Source organism: Chiloscyllium punctatum, chromosome 1 (assembly GCF_047496795.1).
Source record: "Chiloscyllium punctatum isolate Juve2018m chromosome 1, sChiPun1.3, whole genome shotgun sequence".
Classification (NCBI taxonomy): Eukaryota; Metazoa; Chordata; class Chondrichthyes; order Orectolobiformes; family Hemiscylliidae; genus Chiloscyllium; species Chiloscyllium punctatum.
The window spans coordinates 43529177-43543029 of NC_092739.1; the positions used below are offsets into that span (position 1 = coordinate 43529177).

General features: G+C 39.8%; 1 protein-coding gene across 9 annotated transcripts in view; it reads left to right on the top strand.

Moving 5' to 3' along the window:
* Positions 1–13853, top strand: part of shroom3 (shroom family member 3) — a 453508-nt gene that overhangs the window by 402310 nt on the left and 37345 nt on the right. For all 9 annotated transcript variants that reach the window (XM_072550746.1, XM_072550719.1, XM_072550824.1 and 6 more), the window contains one exon: positions 8321–8452. In XM_072550746.1, the coding sequence (XP_072406847.1) occupies positions 8394–8452 (59 nt within the window). In that variant the 5' untranslated portion in view covers positions 8321–8393. The remainder of the gene's footprint in view (positions 1–8320; positions 8453–13853) is intronic.

Consider the following 13853-nt stretch of genomic DNA (forward strand, 5'->3'; position numbering starts at 1 on the left):
TGGGCCAAATGTCTTTTTAACTCACTCATGGAGCTTAGGCATTGTTGGCTGAGCCAGCATTTAGTATTCGTCCCTTGTTGCCATTGAGAAGGTGAGCTGTCTTCTTGAATCACTGCAGTAAATGTGCTGTGGGTAGACCCACAATACTATTATGAAGAGAATTCCATGATTTTGACTTAGCAATGGTGAAGAAATAGTGATCTATTTTCAACTCAAGATGGTGAGTGGCTTGGAGGGGACCTTGGAGGTGGTATTCCCACATATCTTCTGCCCTTTTCCTTTGATGGAAGTAGTCATGGGTTTGGAAGGTGCTGTCTGAGGATCTTTGGTTAATTTCTGCTGTGCACACTGCTGATAGTACACGCTGCTTCAGTGGTAGAGAGTGTGGATGTGGTAACAATTAAGCAGGCTACTTTGTCCGGAATGGTATCAACAACTTATGTGTTGATGGAGATGCGCCCATCCAGTCAAGTGGATGGGAGTATTCCATCACAATCCTGACGTGCACCTTGTAGGTGGTGGTCAGGAGTTGAGGATTCGGGAGGTCAATTATTCGTAACAATATTGATGACAGTTTTGCTTGGGTTCCTACATGCCACATATTCAGTTGAGTACAACCTTGGTGTGAAGGGCTGTCACTCTCATCTCACCTCTAGAATTGAGCTCTTTTGTCCATGTTTGAGTCAATGCTTGTAATGAGTTTGGGAGCTGAGTGGCCCTGGCAGAACCCAAACTGGGAGTCACTGAGCAGGTTATTGCTGAGCAGGTGCTGCTTGATAGCACTGATGACACCTTCCATTATTTTACTGATCATCGAGAGTAGACTGATTGGACAATAATTGGCTAGGTTGGATTTGTCCTGCTTTTTGTGTACAGGGCATACTCTGGCAATTTTCCACATTGTCTGGTAGATGCCAGTGTTGTAGCTGTACTGGAACAGCTTGGCTGGGATGCAGTAGGCGTTGGAGCACAGGTCTTCTGTACTATTGCTGGAATGATGTCAAGACCCATAGCCTTTGCAGTATCCAGTGCTTCCAACCCTTTCATGATATCACATGGAGCTAATTGAATTGACTGAAGACTGGTATCTGCAATATTGTGGACCACTGGAGAAGGCAGAGATGGATCATCCACTTGGCACTTCTGGCTGATTGTTGCAAAAGCTTCAACCTTCTCTTTTGCACTGATGTGTTGAGCTCTTCCCATCATTGAGGATGGGGATTTTTGTGCAGCTGCCTCCTCCAGTAAGTTGTTTAATTATCCACCACTATTCATTATTAGATGTGGCAGGTCTGCAGAGCTTAGATCTGAACCATTGGTCGTGGGATTGATTAGCTCTATCTAGCACTTGCTGCTTATACTGTTTGGTGCGCAAGTGGCCTCACAAGGTTGACGCCTCATTCTCAGGTATGTCTGGTGCTGCTCCTGGCATGTCCTCCTGCACTTTCCATTGAACCAGGTTTGATCTCTGATTTGATGGTGTTGGTTGAGTGGGAGATCTTCTAGGCCATGAGGTTTCAAATTGTGTTGGACTACAATTCTGCTGTTGATGGCCCACAGTGCCACATAGATGCCCAGTCTTGAGCTTCTTGATCTGATCGAAGTCTGTCCCATGTAGTACGGCGATTAGCGCCACAATACAATGGAGAGTATTCTCAATATGAAGGTGGGATTTTGGCTCCACAAGGACTGTGTGCTGGTTACCGATACTGTCACCGACAGATGCAATTGCAGCCAACGGGTTGGCGAGGTCACGTCATTTTTTTTCCCTTAGTGTTAGTTCCCTCACCACCTGCTGCAGACCCAGTCCAGCATCTATTTCCTTTAGGATTCAACCAGTTCGATAATAGTAACACTGCCACATCCCTGGTGGTGGACATTGCAATCCCCTGCCCAAAGTACATTTTGCCCCCTTGCCACCCTCAGTGCTTCCTCCAAGTGTTGTTCAGCATGGAGTACTGATTCATCAGCTGAAGGAGGAAGGTACATGGTATTCAGCAGGAGGTCTCTTTGCCCATGTTTAATCTGAAACCTTGAGTCTTCATGGGGTCTGGAATTACTGTTGAGTACTCCAGGACATTTCCCTTCTGGTGATACCACTAAGCCACCACTTCTGGGTGTGTCCTGCCAGTGGGACGGGACATATATAGTGATGGTGCCATCTGGGACATAGTCATACTCTCAGAATCATAGCTTGCAATGTCAGGCTGCCACTTGTCTGTGAGACCACTCCCTCAATTTTGACACCAGCCCTAGATGTCAGTATGAGGACTTTGCAGAGTCAACGGGACTAATTTTGCCATTTCCGGTGTCTAGGTCAATACCAAATCATATGACCATAAGACATAGGAGTGGAAGTAAGGCCATTCGGCCCATCGAGTCCACTCTGCCATTCAATCATGGCTGATGCGCATTTCAGCTCCACTTACCAGCGTTCTCCCCGTAGCCCTTAATTCCTCTAGACAACAAGAATCTATCAATTTCGGCCTTGAAGACATTTAGCGTCCCGGCTTCCACTGCACTCTGTGGCAATGAATTCCACAGGCCCACCACTCTCTGGCTGAAGAAATGTCTCCGCATTTCTGTTCTGAAATGACCCCCTCTAATTCTAAGGCTGTGTCCACGGGTCCTAGTCTCCTCGTCTAACGGAAACAATTTCCTAGCATCCACCTTTTCCAAGCCATGTATTACTTTGTACGTCTCTATTAAGTCTCCCCTTAATCTTCTAAACTCCAACGAATACAATCCCAGTATCCTCAGCCGTTCCTCATATGCTAGACCTGTCATTCCAGGGATCATCCGTGTGAATCTCCACTGGACACGTTCCAGTGCCAGTATGTCCTTCCTGAGGTGTGGGGACCAAAACTGGACACAGTACTCCAAATGGGGCCTAACCAGAGCTTTATAAAGTCTTAGTAGTACATCTCTGCTTTTATATTCCAACCCTCTTGAGATAAGAGACAACATTGCATTCGCTTTCATCATCCAGTTTCATCTCTTTGTTAAGACTTTGTAGTGATTGTTATAAACGAGTAACTTTCCAGGCCATTTCAGAGGACAATTAAGAGTCAATTACATCGTTGTGGGCCTGATGTCATAGGTAGGCCAGACAAGGTGAGGATGGCGGATTTCCTTCCTGGAAGGACATTAGTGAGCCAGATGGAGTTTTGTTTTACAATCGACAATGGTTTCATGGTCATCATTAGATTCTTAATTTCAGACATTTTTATTAAATGCAGATTTCACCATCTGCCATTGAGGGAATTTAATCCAAATCCACAGAATATTGCCTGAGTTTTTGCGTGAATAGTTTAATAATAGTACGACTTAACCTTTGCCTCCAAATGGACTACTACTGCTGCTGTGTCTTATGTCCTTTATGGCCAATAGCAGTGGAGCAGCTGGAGGAACATATACCCAAATGAAAAATCTGAGTAAGGGGCAGCGGGTTCCCACTTTTAAGACCAAGCTTTGGTCAAAGTTACATTATTAGTACGTTTGAGATTGTGAATGCCTCAAGCTTTGTTCACAAGACATCCCAGAAAAAAATCATGGAGAAAACCCATCAGGCAAACCTAAGGGTGGGTAAAATTAATGAAATTGATGAAGTTGGCTCCCAGCAACTGATCCAGACAAGAACATCAACAATCTGAACTGAGGAGAGAAAGCAGGATCACAATGAACTAGACCCAGAGGTTGTATATGAGGTGCTGGAACACTGGGGGATTGTGACCATGGAAGTAACATATTTGGTAAATTGATTCATCTGTTGAAAGTTCAAATATGTTTTTGTTTTTCTTTCTTTTTATTTTAATCATTTTTGAAGATTAATATATTTATGTTGGACCAGAACACACCACTTTAATATGCAGCTTAACATTTTACAAGGGTGTAAATCCAAGATAGCTCATGTGGGTATGCGGAACCAATTTTTTGGTTCCGACATTTAGATTCTTTAGGGTCTGTGTCAGCTTGCTTGAAGCAATTGCCAAGTTTCTAAGAAAGCTGTGGACTAAAATTTCATTTTGCTGTCAGGAGCAGAGTTGGAAATATTCCTGGCTCCACACACCCAATCCTAAAAGTCTGCCCGACATGTTCCATTGTTCGTTCTAGATCAGCGGGAGGATAGGTAGGTGTGAGTAGGAATTAGATCCAACATTCTGAGGCATCAATGGATGCTGGTGGTACTGAAGCTTTGCAAAGAAAACAATAAATGAAATGCATCCCACACCATTTCACCTTCTCCCCTTTAACCAACACTGATTCCCCATGTCCTATCCAGGCCAACCCAAGTGAGTTCATGATTCTCCCCCTACCCACGACCCTTTATAGCTCATGAATTATGCCTCCCCAACCCTTACTCTCTCCATGCCAACTCACCCAGCATTCACCATCTGCAGACCTCTGGACCCAGGCCAAATTGAAAAAAAAATGTATTAATGAATGTTATTAATTTTCTTTTGTTAATGAATCCTGTCCAGCTGCCTTTTAAATGTTGTAATTGTACCCATTCTATATTCCGTGTTCTGACCAACTTCTCCTTCGTCTTGTCTTCCTGCAAGTCCACTTTCAAGGAATGAGGTATCTGCTTCCCCCCGTATCTTTGTTCGTCAGTACTCCTCAGGGCTCTACTATTAACTGTATAAATCCTGCCCTTGTTTGTCTTACCAAGATGCAACACTTCACATTTTTCTAAATTAAACTCCATCTGTTTTTAATTTTGGTATGGGTGAAGAACAAAACACAATGTAGCCTGACCAGTGGTGACAGTAGTAGGAGGAAATTATGTGAACTTCGCTCCTTAAATCTTCCCACTCCTTTACCACCTTCACAATCAGTTCTGTTGTTGATGCTTTCAGTCACCAACTTGTAAACTTCCTGTCTCATTGTCAATATGCCTTCCAACCGTTCATGAAAATGTGGTTCTTTCTTTTTGCAAAAAAGATGTTCCATACATTGTTGCAGAGAATGTAAATAGAGTTAATTGTGGTTTAATGATACTAAGATTGACTTTTGGAAATCAATGTATAGTGGAGAGTGAAGTAATGAGTTCCATGGTTTTGAGAAATAGTGAAAAAGGGTGTAATGCATGTTTTTGGAATGTAAATTGCAAATTTCAACAATATGTTTTTGTGTTTATTTATCTCTCAATGATTCTTTCAAAAAAGATAACTAATTTGTCATTAAGGAAATACTTCTTCATAGAATCCTGATAGTGTGGAACAGGCCATTAGTCCCGAGTCCACACCAACCTTCCAAGAGCATCCCACCCAGACTCAACCCCTACCCTACCCCGTAACCCTGCATTTCACTTGATTAATCCACCTATCCAGCACTACTTATTCTCTGCAAATTTTTTGTAGGTTCATTTTTAATTAGTAGTACATATATGGGAACACCATCATCATCAAGTTCCCCTCCAACCCACACTCAATCCTGACTTGGAAATATATCGCCATTCATTCACTGGGTCAAAATCCTGGAATTCCCTCCCAATGGCATTGTGGGTCAACTAGACGGCAGTTCACCACCAATTTCTCAAGGGCAATTAGGGATGGGTAATAAATGCTGGCCAGCCAGCGACACATGCATCCCACAAAACGAAGAAAAATAACTGAAGACATACAAAATGTATTGCAGTTTTTAAAAATATCACCGTAAACTTGCATTTGTGTTGCACTTTAAAGGAAATTTGATGTGCCCAATTATTTTTGTGTTAGCATTTCTGGAAAGTGATTTCCATTTCAGAGCACAGCATCTGTGACCATGTGGGTCTCAAATCTGATTGTGACTTTGTAGGAGAATTGAGAGAGATCATAGAAAGTGCTGTCTTGGACTGCCAAAGACTATTCAAGTTTGGTATCAAGCTAAGTTTGCCAAGGGGTCAGATGAATTCCCTAAATGTAAAGAAATTTATTCAAATACATGGAGGAAACATTTTAATAGTTACAAGTATAGGTTTTCATGTTTATCCCAAAACTGGTGTCTTTTTTAAACTGCTGCAATAATTTTTATCCAACTGGTGTTTCAGTGACTTGTTAGAATGGAGGCAACTGTTTCCAAAAGTTCAGAACTCACATCACATTCAAACACGTAACAGAGGAACACTCTGATTACCTGTGAACAACTCAGCACAGAATGTGTGTGGTCCCTATAATCTCTTTTGTGTGCCAACATTGAATTTAATATGGGTGGTGCACAGAGGAAAAAGAACTTCAAAAAACGTGAAACATAAATCTATTTCCAAAGGCCTTTACCATCTTGTATTCTTAGAAGTCCAGTACTTTACTGCAAGGTGCGTCGAACCAATTTTATTTTGAGAATTGGTTTTTATACCTTGAAACTTTGAGGCAAGTACATTGCAACTTCACCAAAGCAACACTGTCTTCAGAAATCAGACCTGTGTTTTAAGACTTTAAATCTTTTTGATGCTTTTCTTTCTGTGATTTGTTTTTAGTTAGTCACACCCAGAATTCTGGGCTTGGGAGAAAAGGATTCAGCCAAGCCTCTGACTATTGATTGTTGTCCAGTGAGCCTTGCTAGAAAGATATGATTATGCTGAGACTGAATGGAGAGCAGACCAAGTGTAGTTACAATGACCAGGCTAATAAGTAATCTTATTATAAAATTAGAAATCCAGTTTGGCACATTTATCTTGTCAGCAACCAATTAAAAACCCCAAACAGTATGCTGTTCCATTGACCTTCATAAAGGCAGCCAAAGCAATGCAGTCTGGTTTTTGCCCCATGTCTTTGGTGGCCACTTTGATTGAGGTACATTTGACACTCCTGGAGCTTGGCTGTAAATAAATCAGTACTGTAAAAAGAAAATGCAGGGGAACTTCTGGGAAAAAGCAGAGGAAAGAAATTCCAGTTTTTCATTAAAGCAATCTGTAGTTTTTAACATCATGTTCCTGGCTTTCATCTTACCTGAAAGCTAATTCCTGTAATAGATCAAAATAATTTCAATTTATCACAATTGTGTATCTGAAATATGTGGCAATGAGTTTAAATTATTGCTTTGGAATACTTTGCTCTTTCTGGCCATTGAACCTGAAAGATCAATTATTTTATTTTTCACTTTTAATAAATTTGAAAGAAGAATCAAAAAGCTGTCACTTCTAAATTACATTTTCATTAGAAACTCTCAAAGGAAAGCTGTAAATGATGGTTATTTGACTTTGATATGATTTATTTCCATTATTTTCTTGCTTTGATCCACACCGATGTTCTTCCAAAAGTAAATTCTATAGGGAGGAGAATCTAGCTGTTAGTGTGGTGTTTATGAAACTAGTTAATTTACCATTAGCTACCTTCTGAAGTCTCGAAGCATATTTTCAATGTACTTGATCAAGCAAGAGACAATTCCAAGAATATTTTCAGTCCAGTTCGGTTTTACTTAGATCACCGGTGGGAGTGTTCACCAAAATCAATATTATAGTTCGAAAAAGACAAGCTGATGATGTAGCTTCAAGTAACTGTTGATGTTACCTGCAATCTCTCCTACAAATGATCAGCTTTTACTTTGTGTCACTGCCTGGTAGCAAAATCAAGGTTGAAAATGTGCCAACTGGGGAATTGAAGACTGGTTTGCACCTTTGACATTAGATAGCAACTCTGCTTCATGTTTGATAGAACTTCTTCTCTAGTAACATATTGTTAATAGATCAGGCCATTGCAGCAACACAAACTTCAGAGTTTTGACTATTTTTATGGTCCAAAGTTGTCAAAGGGAGAGTTCCAACATATTTAATGTAGCAGTACAGCTTCCAGATAGTTTCAGTCATCTTTTAGTAGCAGGTACTGGCATAAAGAATCCTGCCTCTCTGTTGTTTTTCTGAGGTGCTGTCCCTTCTCTGTCCTGTTCTTGTCATGAGAGTGGAGCATGACTGAAAATGAAAGATTGCATAGAATAGGATGCTTCATTCCTCAAGGGAACACTTTGCTTTTAAAAAAGGGGCAACTAGGGATGGGCTTTCAACTTCAATTTTACAATTACAATGTAGTGAGGAAGTGAGGCAATCTGGACAATGTTTACTTCAGAACTCTCTAATCTCTAAACTTTCCTGTATTTCCCTGAAGCCTGCTTTAAATGTATCTCCATATTGAACACAGTGATTGTTTTGCAGAAAAACTCAGAAGTGGAGGAAAACAATGAAAGCTTTTTTTTTGTATGTCAGCAAATATAGAATGAAAGTGAATGTGGAAATTATTTACTGGACTGAATAAGCGTACAATTAAAAACTGTCTTGATCAGACTTGCTCCTTGTGACTGACTTACTGTTAATAAGCTGCATTTTTTTCTCTCTCTCTGTTCACAGGCGGACTGAACTGACAGGCCGACCTCACTCCTGGCATTCTACAAAATTAGTGGAAAATCAACCAGATTCAAGCATGATGCAAATATCTCAGGGCACGATCAGCACTCCTTGGCACCAAACCTACCATTCTAGGTTCGTAAGGGTCCAATTTTTTTCTGTGGCAACAAAAGAATCTGCTACTTATTTCTGTACTATGAAACCAAAATATAACTATCTGGAAAGCAGATCTAATCCTGTTTCACATACAGTGAGGGAATGGAGAGGTTAACGGCAGACTTTTTAACAACTTCTGTTTACACTGCTGGCTAAACATAGTTAGTTGCTTTCATTCCTTTAGCCACTTCCAAACATTCACAGTTAATTTTCATTAATGTTTGCAAGTTTGAAGATTTAGAGGATCCTAAAATGCAGCTTGTAAAATTTGTACAAAGATATGTCGTCAGCTATTAACCTTGTCTCTAGTATTGACATAAAGGATCCCACTGCCACATGTTCTCTATTTGGATGCATGACTTTCATCTCTCTCTCCTACCACTGCCCTCACATTCCCCACCTTCTCTCCCCCAATCTCAGATATTTTATTGTTGGCCTGGATCATAAAAATAACTGTTAATCACCATCAAAGAGATTCAAAACTTCTGACCTATAAACTAGGTACATATACTGTAATTGGTCAATGTTCAGAATAAATGTTAACATCACCAGGGTTAAACCAGTTGAGCTGGACACAGGAGTTTGATAATTGGACTGAACTCTGAATGGAAGTTGATCAGTTACAGTGTTTCATTAGGTCTAGTTACACTGACACATCTAATTTGTGCAGGTATGTCTCACTTACAAGTAAAATTTAGATAGGATGTTATGAGCAATGTGACCTTTCTGAAGGAATTATTTTGTAGCAGATGTTCTATCTGATTTTCACAACAGCTCACGTAATTTCTTCATCCTCATATGCTTTATAATTGCATGTTGTTAATTTCAAAGGTTAACATCTTACAGCAGAACTAATCAGAGTTTAAATCAACTTATTTCAAATGGAAGAAACTAACTGAATTTGAGGCTCATGTCGGACCCTGCCATTCCAGGCAGCAAATGGAATTTACTTTTTCTTAAGGTTCTACACTGTAGAGGTAAATGTATACAGGAGTCCCTGGGTTACAAACGTCCCATACTTATGAACAATGCTCTGTCTCTTTTTTCAAAAAAAATTATTTTTTAAAAATCCAAGTTATCTACAATGTTTCAGCCTAATGAACGGGCTGACTAATTTCCCCATATCTGTTCCGACTTACACATAAATTTGGCTTACGAACAGCAGAAAAAACAGAACTCGTTCGTAACCTGAGGACTTAAATGTTTGCAGTATTCTTAGTCCCTACAAGTTAGTTTAATTCAATGTCAATTTTTTTAGTCGAGACAGGAAGCCCTAGCCAAAGGTAAAATGTTGGAAGGTATTATTAAGGAGGTTTTAGTAAGGCTCAGAGAAAAACATAATGTAATTGGGTAGAGTTAACATGGTTTTGTGAAAGGGAAAATTGTGTTTCACTAATTTATTATGACTGATTTTTTTTGAGGAAATACTAAGTAAGGTGGATAATGGGGAATCTGGAAGTTTAGCATTTTTGGATTTCAAGAAGGCATTTGTCAAGACCTCCTATCAGAGATGACTACACAAAATCAGAGCTCATGATGTAGAGGTTAGCACATAAACCTGGAAAGAGAATTGGTTAGTTAACGTGAAACAGATGGCATATATGGATAATTTTCTGTTTGACATGATGCATGATTGGAGTGACACAAAAACCAGTACTGGGGCTTCAACAATTTAATCGATATCAATGACTTGGATGAATAACCCAGTTTATGATTGCTAACTTGCTAGTTACAAACAGGACATGATGAGTCTGCAAAGGAATATAACTAGGTTAAATGATTGAGCTAAAATGTGGCGGATGAAGTATAACATGGGAGTTTCTGAACTTGTCCATGTTGGCGACAAGAATAGAAAAGCAATACTTTACTTAAATGAAGAGAGGTTGTAGGACTCGGAGGTAGAGGGGGATTTGGGTGTCCTGGAACAAGTTTTAAAAAGTTAGCCTGCAGATACAGCAAGTGATTAGAAAGGCAAATGGAGTTTTTAAAAATTATTTTTAGAGGAATATAAAAGTTGAGAAGTTTTGTTCCAGATGGCAGGGCATTGGTGAAGCACATCTTGAGTACTACATATAGTTTATGGTCTTGTTGTTTAAGAAAGGATGTAATTTCAATAAGAGTCATACAGAAAAGGTTCATTTTACTAATTCGTGAGATAAAGGTGCGTTACTTTACGAAGGAACATTGGCCAAGTTGGACCTTAAGCAACTGGAAGATTGAGAGTTGATCTGATTGAATCAACTAAGATCCTGAGGGGACTTAATGAGTGGATGCTGAAAGGATGTTCCCCCTAATGTGAGATAAGAGTCAGGAGACATAATTTCTAAATAAGAAGATTCCTAATTATTCTGGAGATTAGACTTTTTTCCTGTCTTGGAGAGGCATTAATCTGTAGAATTCTATTTCCCTGAGAACGTTGGAGGCAGGGTCATTGGAGATTTTCAAGCTGAATTTGATGGATTCATAATTGTCAAGTGAACTAGTAGAGAAGGTAGACAGAAAAATGGACTTGAGGCCAAAATCAGATCAGCACTGACCTTGTGTATATATGTACTTTATATATAGAACAGAATAGAATGAATTACTACTTACCTGTTGTGTTAAAATGGGAGATTTTGTGTTGTCAGTTGAGTACCAAATCTTTCTCTGGTTCATCTGGTCCTATGAAGTGCACTGTGACTGGTGACCTTCCACTCACTGTCAGGAACTGTCATTTGGAACCTGAGACAGAACATGACAGATGACCACTAGGTTCCGGTTGGCAAGATGTTCCCACTGTTGGGGTTGCATTTCTACTTGATTTTCTTACAGAAAACCAATGCCCCTGCTGCTGTGTTGAAATGAGGCTTCTGCCAAACTTTACTTTTGCTTTAGCTCTGCATATTTTTCATAAATTTGCTAAGTGCTTGACATTGTTTGTTGAAGATTGTTGATTACATATTTTAACAAATATTTGCAGTTGTGTACTTGCCAAGGTCCTTTCTGAGCTGCATGTCCTCCTGTCACCCTGTTGTCCTGGTGTGTTTGCTTTATCCGTGACAGTAACAGCTGAAAACTCATTACACAATAATAAGAAAAACCAAACAGTATCCAGGATTGGCTTCATTAAAGGTGGAAGACCAAGAAATGAAAGAGGCTGTCAGGATTTCTTTATTTCAGGGCAACAAAGTAGCTTTTGATAACAAAAAGAAATGAGCCAGCAGCTACATGGCCAAAGAGACATAAGAGCAAAACAGGCGGTTCAGCACATCAAGTCTGCTCTGCAATTTAATAAGATGATGGCTGATCTGATCATCCTCCATTCCACTTTCCTGCCTCTTTCCTATAACCTTGATTCCCCAATTAAAACTCTGTCTCTACCTTGGACAACGAACCAGCTGTATGTGATGAAGAACTCCATTGATTCACTATCCTCCTGAGAGAGGGAATTCCTTCTCATCTCTGCCTTACGTGGGTGACTTTTACTCTTTAGAACCAGAAGACATAACTACACTGTCCCACAAGGGGAAGCAATCTTTCCGCATCTACCTTGTCAGTCCCCTAAGAATCAAGAAGATCATCTCTCATTCTTCCAAATTCCAATAAATGTAAATCCAACCCACTCAGCCTCTCATTGTAAGACAGGCCCACCATAGTAGGAGTCGGGCTGTTGAACCTTCTCTAGACCGAGTCTAGTGCTAATATTAAGGAACCAAATCTGTTCATAATATTTTGCAATATACTTTTTCTGTGAAACCCATGAACTTCTGATTTCATAAATCACCCTACTTTTTTAGCTTTCAGTTTAATATTTTATTGGAACAAAGTTAAATCCTGTATTGAAAAGTACAGAATAGTTTTCTGCTTTTGCTATTAGTCAACAACTGTAATGGCAGAGGAGATAACTTCTAATATAGGACAACAATGACTGAGTTAAATCAGCAAAAATCCATCCCTGGGCCCTGCTCCTGGCTTTTCTGAAAAAGGTGTCAAGAGCTTTCAATGAGGCACAACTGCGTTTTCTTGGAATTTCCCACATGGGCTAATAAATGATGTGTGGACATGATTGGAGCTCACTCAGGAGCAATTGCCTCTTGGGCAAGGCAACAGACCACTTCTGCAGCTTGTGATCCTGTGCCTTAAGTCATTGCCCCAAATGGTGGAGAGTTTACAGGAGATCTCTACAGTTCAATCATCAATACATGGTCCAGTCCATTTTATAGTGCTGCATTGTTCCTCTTTATCCGAGATTTTAAAATGTTAAAAGGATCAAAGGAGATTTCCATAAAGGAAAAAAAGATTTATTTTCTTTGGTGACAGAAACAAGAACCAGGGATCTTAGTAGAATTGGAGCATGCACCATTGAGGAGATTCACGTGTGTGGAGCAAAGATGGGAAAATTGATGCAATATAAAAACGCCATGGCTTTTATTGTCAAACCAACATCTGATTTTAATCCACTTCCCTCAACTCATTGATTTCTTGCAAAATCTCTCCGGTTACTTATATTTCTCAGAATAATGTAACATTCATTTGAGTAATTTTTATTTGTTTCATCTTGAGGTGGGAGCCTGTTCATATGAGACCCGAAGTACAGTGTTTTGTTGCATGGTTTATGAGGCCTGAGTTGACCTTATGTTGAGAAGCCAAAGTGATGTCTCCTGTTGCCTGAGCACATGCTGCCTGCACTGAAAATTGCTTGAGGAACATTAGGTTTCTAATTGCACAGAGCTACGTCTGGAATCCTTCTGCCTCTCCATTCAGTGTGGAAATTTTTTTTTTAAAGTGAGCTTTTTATTCCATACTGTATAGAGACTTTGTGACATTGCAATATTTTATGCAGATCTTCGGGATTTATGAAGGAACAACAAAAGCCATTCAGCCCCATAATTAGCTCCGTCGTTTACAGACTTTTCTGAATTGTGTAGATGGGACCATGCACAATAGATGATGAATCCGTTCCAGTTCTAAGTTGGTATTATGTTTCACAAATAGTGTAGGGAATAAATTGCAGCATTAGTAACTGAGGAAACAACATCTGCTCAAAATGACAACAGCACAGAAAATTACCAAAATGAGGAATTGGAGAAAATGAGTCAAGGAACCAATAACTAAAAGCATGACCAAAGCGATAAGACAAGAATTATTCTGTAATAATGGTAGGAAGTACAGAGAGATTTATGAAATGATTGCAGACAATCTGGCAGCAAAATAGTTTCATTACCGTGGAAAGGTGCACAAAATGTCAAAGGAGTCAGTAATACAAGAGCAATTCTAAAACTGGAGAGGTAACAGGAATGAGATGGGCTGAGGTGATGGAAGAATTTACAATTAAATTCATCAGGTGAAGGGATACATGCAAGTCATGTTAGGAGGAGGTGGTTCAATCAAAATTGAACTT